General features: G+C 47.9%; 1 protein-coding gene across 1 annotated transcript in view; it reads right to left on the reverse strand.

The window, feature by feature from the left end:
• Nucleotides 1-14,104, reverse strand: part of LOC114808744 (DAZ-associated protein 1-like) — a 32,333-nt gene that overhangs the window by 15,279 nt on the left and 2,950 nt on the right. Inside the window, exon 4 of the mRNA XM_029056571.2 lies at nt 3,170-3,274. Within this exon, the coding sequence (XP_028912404.2) occupies nt 3,170-3,274 (105 nt within the window). The remainder of the gene's footprint in view (nt 1-3,169; nt 3,275-14,104) is intronic.

Here is a 14,104-nt window from a genome sequence, read left to right on the forward strand (position 1 = left end):
GGAGGGGCGGAGTGTGGGGGCTGGGTTGGAGTAGGAGAGGGATGAGGTGAGGTAGGAGGGGGCAAGGTGATGGACTGCTTTAATGCCAATGGTGAGGGGTTTCTGTTTGATGTGGAGATGGACGGGCAACTACTGGAGGTTCTTGAGGAGTGGGGAAACGTACCCTGAATCTTCTGTAGAAAAATCATCTGGGCAGCAGAGTGAAGTAGGGACAGGAATGGGGAGGGACAGGAGGCAAAGAGGGCAGCAAGGAGGCTGAGACAGTAATCAAGGCGGGATAGGAGGAATGATTGGATTGGTAATGATTGGTAGCAGTCTGGTTGGAGACAAAAAGGTGGATTTTAGCGATCTTGGGAAGGTGGAACTGACAGGATTTAGTAATGGACTGAATGTGTGGGTTGAATGAGAGATAGGAGTCAGGAATAATAACAAGATTGAGGGCTTGTGAGATAGGAAGGATGGTGGGGCCGACTAAGTGAGGGGAAAGTCAGGGAGAGGACAGGGTTTGGGTGGGAAGATGTCCCACGAGACCCAAGTGCCTCCACTTGGGCTGAGCCGTTATTTCAGGACAAGACAGGGAAAATGTGGAAAGAGCTTGATGTACGGGAGAGTCAGGGAAACGCTGGAGCATCTTTCCACGCTATGCCCATGGTTCTTTGCTGTGGGCCCACTAGGTCATACATTTGAATAACACACATAACTGGGGACGGGGCTCGCAGAACCAACACCCATTACAGCCTGGCGGTGGTGGAATGGGACTGGAGAACAGCAACCAATCGGCAGCCTCCCTCGTCTACTACCAGGTAGACCCCCACTCAAGGGGGAGGGATTGTCATGTTCCAGCCCGTCAGAGGGTCCACGGACCGACCCTGAGTGATTACTGAATACCGGGGTGGAGGGAGGGGGAGCTCCTCAGATGGGGCTTCATGGGCAGCGATGCAGCATCGTGCTCGTCCCAGATTGGTTCTGGTGTTGTTATGGCCTCCAGGAGACATGTGTGACTCTCAAGTCGGGTAGTGATTTGGAAAAGCGTGGTGTTCAGAAATAGATTATGATAGAGGGCAAGTGGCTCATATCACCCTGTTTGTGCATGTCATTAATTCTGTATTTCGTTGCTACTACAAATTGCAGGTGTTTAAACAAGTGACTGGTCTGAACTTCGTGATCCTGTTCCCAGCCATAGCCCGAATCGGCCTGCCCAGGTCAGTCTACAGACCTCTGCAGGTGACAGAAGATAAAGAGTACTGTTTGGGACATGTCAAGCTTGAGGTGTCGGGTGGACACCCAAGTAGAGATCTCTTGAGGGCAGGAGAAAATGCGAGACTGCAGAGAGGGAGAGAGATCAAGGCTGGAGATGGAGGTTGGTAGTTAAAGCCATAGGAGTCAATGAGTTCTCCAAGAGAGTGGGTATAGATGGAGAATACAAGGGGACCCAGAACTGCACCTTGAGGGACCCACAGTTAGGGAGTGGGAGGTAAAGGAGGAAGAAGAGTCACAGTGTTCCAGGCCAGAGACAAGACTTGGGCAAGGCATCAGTGGCGAGGTAGATGAGACTGAGGTATAGTGAGTGGGCCAGTGTTAGAGGAGCAAAGGGTGTGAGCTGGGTTATAGCAGGAAAACAGGGAGATAAGGTAGGAGCAGGCAAGGGGATTGAATGCTTTAGAGCTGATGGTCCAGAGTTTATATTTGATGCACCGGTGGATGGGCAAACACTGGAGGTTCTTGAAGAGCAGGGAAACATGGTGGGGAACATTTTTATAGAAAGATGATATGGGCATGACTGGACTGGACTCGAGTCGAGAGAGACAGGAGGCAGGGAGATCAGCAAAGAAGCTGCCGCAGTTATCAAGCTGGGATAGATTTCAGGAACCCTGAACTGGGCATCTGCCAACTAATTGGCTTACTTGCTTACTGATGGAGAGTGGGCTCTTTCAACACCCCTGACTCTCACCGGAGACCCAGCTCAGATAATAATGTTAATAATGTTGGTATTTGTTAAGTGCTTACTATGTGCAGAGCACTGTTCTAAGCGCTGGGGTAGACACAGGGGAATCAGATTCTCTGCAGACCTCAGACTGTCCAGTACTCTGACCCTCCCCTCTCCATCCCTTACTCTCCCCCACTGACCCAGCCCAAACCTCTCAACACCCCGGACTCTCCCCTCTCCATCCCTTCTTCTCCCTTGAGTGACTCATCACAGACCATCCAACACCCCTGACTCTCGCCAGCAACCCAGCTCAAACCGCCCAACATCCTTGACTCTCTCACGGTCTTGTGGAAAGAGCACGGGCCTGGGAGTCAGAGGACATGGGTTCTAATCCCTACTCTGTCACATGTCTGCTGTGAGATCCTGGGCAAGTCACTTAACTTCTCTGTGCCTCAGTTACCTCATCTGTAAAATGGGGGTTAACACTGTCAACCCCATGTGGGACAGGGACTGTGTTCAACCTGATTACTTTGTATCTACCTCACCGGTTATAACAGTGCTTGGCAAAGAGTAAGTGCTAAACAAGCACCAGGGATCTTTAATGACCAAAGTTTTGTGCCTCTGAAAATTGGGGGAAAGCCCAAACACCAAATATTGGTGGAGACCACACCAACTCCCACCATTCGTCCGCTAATTTACCTTTGGGGCAAAAGGGTCGGGTTGGGATTGGTGAAGTTAGGAGGAGATTGCAGAGGTTAGCCAAAAGGCCAGATACAGTGCTCTGGTTTTAGCTGACGCTCAACGATGGACGGGAACGAAAAAGGTAGGACAGAGGTTTGCTAGCTGGCCAGCTGAAGATGCTTTGAACATGCTTCGTTGAACTTACAGCGTTGTCTTTGTATCTCTAGACTGTAAGCTCGTTGTGGGTAGGATATGTGTCTGTTCACTGTTGCCCTGTACTTTCCCAAGCGCTTAGTTCCATGCACTGCACACAGTAAGCGCCCCATAAATATGATTCAGTGAATGAACTGAATGAATTGGAAAGAAACCGCTGGTGAAATTTATCTGTGGGTGCCCCAGTCACAATTACTCGGACCCCTCCTCCTCCTGGTTTCAAATGTATAGTTCTTTACTTCTGGGGAAACCATGATTTATTAGCTTGAGCAAACTGGAGAGATAGCAAGCAGCAAGCTAGGGGAGGGAGGTGTAAGACAATACCTGCTATCCCAATTAACGACTCACCACTCCAAATTTCTTGAAGTATTCCCTGAGTTCAGTCTCGCCACAGTTGTGAGGAATCCCACCAACAAAAATTTTTTTTGATTTGCTGTCACTTCTGGGTCCTTTCTGTTTGGAAAAGATGGAAAATTTGGATTAGTTTGCTTATGAACAAAGTTCTGTCCTTGGGTTTCACAGCAAATTCAAACTCACACTGAACCTTCCCTTTCTAGTGCTTCAGAGGCAGCCTCTAAGGAGAGAACCTCTACTTCAAAATTGACTTTCTACCACAGATTAGCTGCTTTGCCTGTTTTTTCCCCTTCGAAGAAACAAGCGTAATTTACTGAATTCCAAATTTTCCAGAAGTGTGAACTTCCCTCTCCTGGAGGTGGTGCTTTTCCCCCTTTGGGATTACTTTGGCTGGGCTGGAGGCTAAAGGGGGAAGGGGTGTGGTCTAACCTCTTTCTGATTAGACTGACTCAGCTCAAGCTCTTCAAGGGTGAGTTCACAGGTGTTTGAGAGTGACTAAAAGAATGATTAAACCTGGGTTGAAACAGGGCTGTAAATACCATTTAATCCTCCCTGCTTTCAGCAAGATTATATTTAAAGCATCACTTTCATAGAATGACACATTCCAAGTAGAATGAGAAGCAGCGTGGCTCAGTGGAAAGAGCATGGGCTTGGGGGTCAGAGGTCACGGCTTCTAATCCCGGCTCTGCCGCTAGTCAGCCGTGTGACTTTGGGCAAGTCACTTAACTTCTCTGTGCCTCAGTGTCCTCATCTGCAAAATGCAGATTAAGACTGTGAGCCCCACATGGGACAATCTGATCACCTTGTATCCCCCCCAGAGCTTAGAACAGTGCTTTGCACATAGTAAGCACTTAACAAATACCATCATTATTATTATTATGATGATTAGTAAGTACTCGTTACAATATACACTATTCGTTTCAGTATCCTTTTCTGATACTAGCCAAGGGCTAGCCAAAAGAAAAGGATAGCAACCAAACTACTCTTCTCTAACGCATATCTTCTACCCAACTGTCACATTCCCCATAGGGTGGGGCCTGGGCTCGCAGGTTACTCTGAGATCCGAGGGACTGTCAACGGACTGGGGGAGACAGACGGAGACCTGAGCCAGAAAATTTCTTTAACCAAGGTCTTACTTTCTGAAACACACATTCTGAGGATTTGGCTCCCCAATGCTAGCTAGTAGTCAGTTGCTTTTGTGAACCGGGGTTGTGCATCTCACGCTTATGGGTGTCCATCCTGGAGGCCGGCCTTGAGCTCCGCTAGGTACCGAGCGGTTGGTGGACCGATCACACTGGGCAGATGAGCGGGTGCAGACCAGCTGAAGAGTCAGTACAGACTGCCCCTCGCACCCCATCCCCGATTGCAGAGGTGCTACATGTTGCCATTTGGATAGGTGCAGGTCAGCCTCCCGATAGGGCTCCACACATGTCCCGGGCGGCAGCTTCTGACTGGGACCTGTTCTCTCTGCACGTGCCCCGGCTAGCCGTCCATGAGGGTATCACGAGTCCTGGGGCCGAGATAGAGACGTGCCTCATGCACTAGGTAGGACCTGGGATGGGATTACCCAGCTCAGGGACCTCCTTCCACTTGGCCTAGCCTTAGCATCCCATTTGACATAGTTCTTAGGGGAGTGGGGTAGAGGAGAGGGGCGCATATAGGTGGCCACACCAACCTCTGTTGCCCTTGTGGTCAACAGAGAAGAGCCTCCAGCAATACTGAGCAGAAGCTGTAACTAACTTCCTTCAATAAACTTTTGAACTCTTCCCAGTCTACGCCCCATCATTTGCATGACTGTGTTATACAAACCATGAGGCAAAGGGGAAGTGGAAGGAGCCACTGCTGAGAAGAGAACCCTGAATTACGGGATACGAAAATCTCTTCCTTCTCCAAACTGCTCATGTGGTAGAGAGGGGCAGGAATAGTAGGACCAAGGAGCCTGAGTCTGCAGTCTCATAGCTAGGAGTGAGAAACCAAAGCCCCCTAGAGCAGTTAAATGAAGACTTACTCTCCATGAAAGCTACCAGCAATTAACTTACTCCTTGTATTTATCTTTTATTTAAAAGGTCCCCAACACTCTAAAACTCCACTGAAGCCACCTTAAGGCAAGAGAAAATGGAGGATTGGCAAGACCCAAGAAGAAGCTCAAGAGGGGAACACTCTTGGGCCAATAAGTTTTTGAGAAGCAACGTGGCCTACTGGAAAGACCCTGGGCCTCGGAGTCAGAAGAACCTGGGTTGTAATCCTGGCTCCACCACTCGTCTGCTGTGGGACCTCGGGCCAGTCACTTAACTTCCCTATGCTTCAGTTACTTCATCTGTAAACTGATTTACTCCCTCCTAGCTAGGCTGTGCACCCCATGTGGGAAAGGGACTGTGTCAAACCTGATTTTCTTGTATCTTCCCCGGCTCTTAATACTGTGCTTGGCACAGAGTAAGTGCTTAACAAATACTATCAAAACAAAACAAAACAACACAACACACAAAGCAAAACAAAAAACAATAGGGAAACGGGAATTCCTGGAATCCTATTAACAAACACCCTCCACAAGGGTTAGCTTACTGGAGGGGAATTTCGGAGATTTTCACACAAAGCTGTAAAAGGAAAAACTTGGAAGGAACTGGGGATTCCCAACAAATAAGGGAGAAGCAGAACAGACCATCCTTCGTTTAGATCGCAGGCTGTCCAGATTCATTCAACTTTTCATGGAAGAATGAATAGGAATTTTAAAGTTACTACCAAAATCATCATGTGACTTAACTCCTCTTAAAGTCATCTATGCAGAACTCTTCTTCCACTTCTCTGAGTCAGCACCCAGGATTCATTCATTCATTCATTCATTCATTCATTCATTCATTCGTATTTATTGAGCACTTACTGTGTGCAGAGCTTGGGGGAGTACAATGCAACGATTAACAGACACATTCACTGCCCACAAAGAGCTTACAGTTTAGAAGGGGTGGCTCAGTGGAAAGAGCATGGGCTTTGGAGTCAGGGCTCATGAGTTCGAATCCCAGCTCTGCCACTTGTCGGCTGTGTGACTGTGGGCGAGTCACTTAACTTCTCTGTGCCTCAGTTCCCTCATCTCTAAAATGGGGATTAAGACTGTGAGCCCCACGTGGGACAACCTGATTCCCCTATGTCTACCCCAGCGCTTAGAACAGTGCTCGGCACATAGTAAGCGCTTAACAAATACCAACATTATTATTAGAGAAGCGGCGTGGCTCACTGGAAAGAGCCGGGGCTTTGGAGTCAGAGGTCATGGGTTCGAACCCCGGCTCTGCCATTTGTCAGCTGTGTGACTTTGGGCAAGTCACCTAACTTCTCGGTGCCTCAGTTCCCTCATCTGTAAAATGGGGATTAAGACTATGAGCCCCACGTGGGACGACCTGATTCCCCTGTGTCTACCCCAGCGCTTAGAACAGTGCTCGGCACATAGTAAGCGCTTAACAAATACCAACATTATTAAGGGGAGACAGACATTAATCTTAATGAATAAATGGTGGATGTGGAAATTCGTGCTGTGGGGCTGGGAGGGGGAATGAACAAAGAGAGCAAGTCAGGGCAACGCAAGGAGGGAGTCGGAGAAGAGGAAAGGAGGGCTCAGTCAGGGAAGGCCCTGTGAAGGAGTTGTGCCTTCAATAACACTTTGAAGGCCAGGAGAATTGTCGTCTCTCAGATATGAGGAGGGAGGGGGTTCCAGGCCAGAGGCAGGATGTGGAGAAAGAGGTCGGCAGCAAGATAGATGAGATGGAGGTACAGTGAGAAGGTTAGCAATCGAGGAGTGAAGTGTGAGGGTTGGGTTGTAGTAGGAGTGTAGTGAGATGCAGAAGGAGGGGGCAAGGTGATTGAGTGCTTTAAAGCCAATGGTGTGGAGTTTCTGTTTCATGCAGAGGTGGATAGGCAACCCAGTGGAGGAAACATGGCCTGAACGTTTCTGAAGGAAAATGATCAGGGAGCAGAGTGGACTATGGACTAGAGTAGGGAGAGACAGAAGGGAAGGCCTCTCAGAGGAGCTGTGCCTTCACTAAGCCTTGAAACGGCAGGGGAGAGTGACTGTCAGATAAGAGGAAGAAGGGAGGTCAGCAAGGAGGCTGATACAGTAATCAAGGTGGGATAGGATAATAATAATAATAAATTATGGTATTTGCTAAGTGCTTCCTATGTGCCAAGCACTCTACTAAGTGCTGCAGGAGATACAAGATAATCAGGTTGTCCCACGTGGGGCTCGCAGTCTTAATCCCCATTTTGCAGGTGAGGTAAACTGAGGCACAGAGAAGTTAAGTGACTTGCCCCAAATCACCCAGCAGACAAGAGGCAGAGTTGGGATTAGTACGCACGACCTCTGACTCCCAAGCCCAAACTCTTATCATTAGGCCACACTGTAAATGATGTAGCAGTTTGGATGGAGAGGAAGAGACGGATTTTAGCGATTTTTCCCCACTCCTTAAGAAACCACCCATCCAGCTCCACAACAAAGAGAAACTCCCTGCCATTAGCTTTAAAGGATTCAATCACCTTGCCCCTTTCTACTTCACCTCGCTCCTCTTTACTACAACCCCAGCCCGGACACTTCATGCCTCTAATGCTAACCTTCTCACTGTACCTATCTAGCTGTCGACCCCTAGCCCACGTCCTGCCACTGGCCTGGAATGCCTTCCTTCCTCATATCCGACAGACAATTACCCTGCCCCTGTCCCAAGCCTTATTGAAGGCACATCTCCTCCAAGAGGCCTTCCCTGACTGAGCCCTTCTTTCCTCTTCTCCCACTTCCTTCTGCATTGCCCTGACTTGCTCTCTTTATTCATCCCCTCTCCCAGACTCACAGCACTTGCGCACACATCTATCATTTATTTATTTATATTAATGTCTGCCTGCCCCTCTTGATTGTAAGCTCACTGTGGGCAGGAAATATGTCTGTTTCTTGTGATACTGTATTCTTCCAAGCGCTTAGTACAGTGCTCTGCACCCAGTAAGCACTCAATAAATACGAATGAATGAGTGAATGAGTGAGTGAATGAATGAATGAATGAATGAATGAATGAATGAATGAATGAATCTAGACCCCAGAACCAGTGATACAAATGTGCCAAGCTCGGGGTCAGAGTGAAACTGGGAAGGAGTCAGGAAAGTGGGATTGGCTGCACATTATCTCATTCACTTTCGCTATATGCACAGCCACTTGGAAAATCTGTTACCACTTGCTCTTTCACTCCTGCAGAAACTAAATTCCTAACTTCACCTCATCTTGACTGTCATCTCTGGACTTAAAATGCACACTCTCTTTCCTCATTATGGAATTCTCTCTTCTCAAATCCACCAAATCATGTTCCTCATCACCTTCAAAACCCCTAAAATACTTGCTCCTTAAGAGACACGCCCCAAGAGATTTCACGGAGTTTTGTTTCAAACATCAAGGGTAAAGGGGGCAGGGAGGGGGAAAGGGGTAGTTGGAGAAAGACAGCAGTGTGCTCTTCCAAGCGTTCAGTACATTGTCCTCCACAAGGTAAGCACAAAATAAATACAGGTGATTGACTGATTGATGCAACTTTCACCTCAACCCAACCTCTCGAATCTTCACCTTTCTCTTTTAAACTCCACATCATCCACAGTCACCTTAGCCACCTCTCCATTTTGCAGAGACTTTGCCCCTCCCTTCCCTTTCTTCTTTCTCATCTCCATCCCTAATTTTCACGGATTTCGGCATGCATGTCGATGCTTCAGGTGACATCCCAGGTGTCCACTTCTGCTTCTTCCTTCTCCAACCACCAAGTTCTTGCTCCATCACACTTCACAATTTATACCCACAGTGGATCTCATCACCATGAGTCCTTGTTCCATTTCTAATCTTTCCACTTGCAAAGCTGTCACTCTCCAATTAAAACTTCCTACCCTCCTACCTCGCCCCAAATGCCTTCTCTCCCTAGAGAGACTGCTTCCATCTATCCCAAGCCATTATGCCCGTCCTAAACTCTCCCTACCAGTGCTCCTCACCTTTGGGGCAATAATTCCTGCCCCCGCCAACCATTTATTATTACAATTATTATTATTATTATTATTACAATTACAATATGATAGTATTACAATTATTATCTCGAGAGAGTTGTTTACACCTGCTGTCTCCACTTCCAATTCTCACCTAGAGCCCCTCCAACCTGGCTTCCCTCCCCTTCACTCCACAGAAACAGCCCTCTCTAAAACCACCGCTGACCTCCTCGCCAAATCTGACAGCCTCCTCTCCATCATAATCCTTTTAGACCTCTCAGCCGCCTCTGACACTGAGGACCACTCCTTTCTCCTTGAAACGTTATCTCCTCCTACTTCTCTGACCGCTCCTTCTCAGTCTCTTTTGAGGGCTCCTCCTCTGCTTCCCACTCTCTGCCAGAGGGTCGGGCGGGGGGTGGGGGGAGGGCCCTCATGTCTCAGTTCTAGGTCCCCTTCTAGTCTCCCTCTACCCCCATTCCCTTGGAGAACTCATCTGCTCCCATGACTTCAATTACCACCTCTGTGCAGATGATTCCTAAATCTACATCTCCAGCCTTGTTCTCCCACCTTCCCTGCAATCTCACATTTCTTTCTGCCTTCATGACATAGCTACGTGGATGTCCCACCGACACTTCAAATTAAACATGCCCAAAACTGAAACCCTTTATCTTCCCACCCAAACCCTCCCTCCCCGAACCCTTCCCATCACAGCTACCTTCCCTACCTCACAAGCCCGCAACCCTGGCGGTGCCCTCGACTCATCTCTCTCATTTCACCCCACATAGTCAGTCTGTCACCAAATCAGGTCAGTTCTACCTTCACAGTATCACTAAAACCCACCCTTTCCTCTCCAACCAAACTGCTACCATGCTGATCCAAGCACTTATCCTATCCCACCTTGATTACTGCATCTGCCTCCTAGCTGACCTCCTGGCCTCCGGTCTCTCCCCACTCCAATACAATACTTCACTCTGCTGCATGAACATTTATCTACAGAAAACGTTCAGTTCATGCCACCCCACTCCTCAAGAACCTCCAGTGGCTGCCCATCTACCTCCACTTCAAACAGAAACTCCTTTCCATAGACTTTAAGGCAGTCAGTCAGCTCGCTCCATCCTACCTCACCTCACTAATCTACAACAGCTGAGCCCACTCACTCTGTTCGACCACTCACTCTGTTCGCCCACTCACTCTGTTCGCCCACTCACTCTGCTCCACTAGTACCAGTTTACTCACGTGCCCCAATCTCAACTATGTCGCCACCGACCTCTTCCCCACATTATCCCCTAGCCTGGAACCGCCGCCCCCACACCACCATCACAGGAATGCCAGACCACCACTCTCTCCACCTTCGAGGATTACTAAATTCACATCTCCTCCAAGAGGCCTTCCCCGATTAAAGCCTTCTTTTCCCCAACTTGCTCTCCCGTCTGCACTGTCTAGGCACTGCAATCTGTGACCTTAAGACACTTGATATTTGCTCCATCCCCAACCCCACAGCACTTAGATACATATCTTTAAGTTGTATACTATAAATTACCTATTTGTTCTTATTAATATCCATCTCCCCCTCTAAAGTGTGAGCTCATTATGGGCAGGGGACACGTCTGCTGCGTCTGTTGAACGGTACTCTCCCAAGCACTCTCCCAAGTACAGTGGTCTGCAGGTGGTAAGCACTCAATAAATATGACTGAATGATCATCATCATCATCATTCTCATCATCTTCGGGATCACAGTCATCATCATCATCACCTGTGATGTTTGGATATTTGATATTTGCCCCACCCTCATCCCCACAGCACTTATATACCCATCTTTAAATTACATATTATAATGTCTGTCTCCTCCTCTAACCTGTAAGCTGGTTGAAGGCAGGGAACCTCTCTGCCAACTCAGATGAACTGTCTTCTCCCAAGCACTTGTATAGTGCTCTGCACATAATAAGCTCTCAATAAAAACCACTGATTGATTGGCTGATTATTATTATGGTATTTGTGAAGCACCTCCCATGTGCCATGCAAGCATGCTTCCACCTAACCTTAATTTCCTTAACCCTCTGAACCCTGCCTCAGATACTCCTTCACCAACAGCGCCCACCCACCAGCAACTCCCACTGGTGGCTTTTTTCCCACTCAGGCAACTGAATAGTTGGCAGAAATCCAGGTACAAAGAGCAGCTTCTGCAATAATTCATGAATAAAAATTAGGCAGTCTCTGGTCCCCGAGCAACTCACAGTGAGAGGATGAACAGACATTTGTCTTTGTCATTCATTCATTGAACATTCTTTCCCTCATCCCAAAGGATTCTTTTTTTCTTTTTTCTCCCTGATCCCTCTCCTTCTCCACAGTCTCGCATTTCTTCCTGCCTTCAGAACATCCCCATCTGGATGTTCTGCCGACACCTCAAACTAAATATGTCCCAAACCGAACCCCTTATCTTCCCAACCAAACCCTGCCCTCCGGCTGACTTTACCACCATTATCCTCCCTAATCTCGCAAACTCGTAGCATTGGCGCTGTCCTCAACTCGTCTCTCTCATTCCACCCTCATATTCTATCCGTCCCCAAATCCTCCGGAGCTCACCGCTTCAATCCCATTTTACAGATGAGGTAACTGAGGCACAGAGAAGTTAAATGACTTAACCAAGTTTGACATAGCAGGCAACCATCATCTCTATGCAGATGACACTCAAATCTACTTCTCCTCCCCTGCTCTCTCCCCCTCTCTCCAGGCTCGTATCTCCTCCTGCCTTCAGGACATCTCCTCCTGCATGTCCACCCGCCACCTAAAACTCAACATGTCCAAGACTGCGCTCCTTATCTTCCCTCCCAAACCCTGTTCTCTCTCTGACTTCCCTGTCACTGTGGACAGCACTACTATCCTTCCAGTCTCACAGGCCCGCAACCTTGGTGTCATGTCCTGTTTTGCTTTGCTGTCTGTCTCCCCCGTGTAGACTGTGAGCCCGTTATTGGGCAGGGATTGTCTCTATCTGTTGCCTAATTATACATTCCCAGTGCTTAGTACAGTGTCCTGCACACAGTAAGCACTCAACAAATACGACTGAATGAATGAATGAACCCTTACACGTCCACCCTTTCCTCTTCTTCCAAACCGCTCCCCCTCCCCCCAGCCTGCCCATCCCGTGATCCAAGCTCCAATCCTATCCATACTGCATCTGCCTCCTTGCTGAATTCCCAGTCTCCTGTCTCACTCCACTCCAGTCCATACTTCACTCTGCTGCCCAGATCACTTTTCTAAAAAAATGCTCAATCCCTATCTCCCCAGTTCTCAAGTACCTCCAATGGCTGCCCATCCACTTCTGCATCAAACTTACCTTTGGCTTTAAATCAGCTCACCCCATCCTACTTCACTTCACGGAGCTCTTACTACAGCCCTGCCCTCACACTCCGCTCCTTCATCACCAGCTTACTCACTGTCCCCTGATCTTGACTACCTCACTGCCGACCTCTTTCCCACATCCTCTGCCTAGGCTGGAACTCCTTCCCACTCCACAGACGCCAGACCACACTCTTCCCACCTTCAAAGCGTTATTCAGGTCATGTCTCTTCCAAGAGACCTTCTGCAATTAAGCCCTCTCTTCCCCGGCTCCCTTCTCGGTCATCTATGGCCTTGGATCGGTGACTGTCGGGCATTTGATATTCACCTCACCCTCACCCCACAATGCTTATGCACATATCATTAAATTGTATATTATAAATGACTCATTTATATTAATGCCTGTCTCCTTCTCTAGACTCTACACTTGTTGTGGGCACAAAATGTGTCTGCAAACTCTGCTAACATAATAAGTGCTCAGTAAATTATTATTAAGTACCGGGGAGTCATTTCCGATTCATAGCAACTCCATGGATATACTTTCTCCAGAACGTCCTGTCCTCTGCCATAATCCGTAACCTTTCTAGCGTTATCGCTATTATGGTCTCTATCCATCTAGCTGCTGGTCTGCCTCTTTTCCTAGCATTTTTCCTAGCTTTAGTGGGCTTTTCCTAGCATTAGTGTCTTCTCCAGAGAATTAGTCCTCCTGATTATCTGTCCAAAATGTGCTAATCTGAGTCATTCATATCGACTTATTTGGTCTTCCAAAGACTACTTGGGTTTAATTTGCTCTAAATCAGTTAATACTACTGATTAATTGATTGATTTCCTGTACCTTAGGTAATGGCCATCTCACAAAATATACAACCTGGAAATTCACCATCTACTAACTGCCATTGTACCCTAACATTCATAAATTCCACCCCTCTCTGTCCTCACCCTGCTCCACTCCAGCTCTTCCCTGTTCTGATCAGTGCACCTAGCAAGTGCTCAATAAATGCGATTGAATGAATAAACATGACTGCCTGATTGACTGATTGATTGATTTCTTCCCCTCGCTCAAGCTGGAATCCGGCCCCTCCCCCACCTTCCCTCCTTCCTCCTAACAATTTTTTTATATTAGTGATGCACACAGCATTCACTAATTCATTCATTCATTCATTCATTCATTCATTCATTCAATCACATTTATTGAGAGCTTACTGTGGGCAAAGCACTGTACTAAGCACTTGGGAGAGTGCAATACAACAACAAACAGACACATTGCCTGTCCACAACGAGCTCACACCCTAGAGGGGGAGATAGACGTTAATATACATACACACAAACATTCATACATACATACAAAAATAAATAGCAGATATATACCTATGTCCTCTGGGGCTTGGAGGGAGGATGAATGAAGGGAGCGAATCAGGGCGATGCAGAAGGGAGTGGGAGAAGAGGAGTGGAGGGCTTAGACAGGGAAGGCTTCTTGGAGGTCATGTGCCTTCAATAAGGCTTGGAAGTGGGGGAGAGCAATTACCTGTCTGATATGAGGAGGGAAGGTGTTCCAGGCCAGAGCCAAGATGTGGGCAAGAGGTTGGCAGTGGGAAAGATGAGCTCGAG

This window comes from Ornithorhynchus anatinus, chromosome Y5, assembly GCF_004115215.2.
Source record: "Ornithorhynchus anatinus isolate Pmale09 chromosome Y5, mOrnAna1.pri.v4, whole genome shotgun sequence".
Lineage (NCBI taxonomy): Eukaryota > Metazoa > Chordata > Mammalia > Monotremata > Ornithorhynchidae > Ornithorhynchus > Ornithorhynchus anatinus.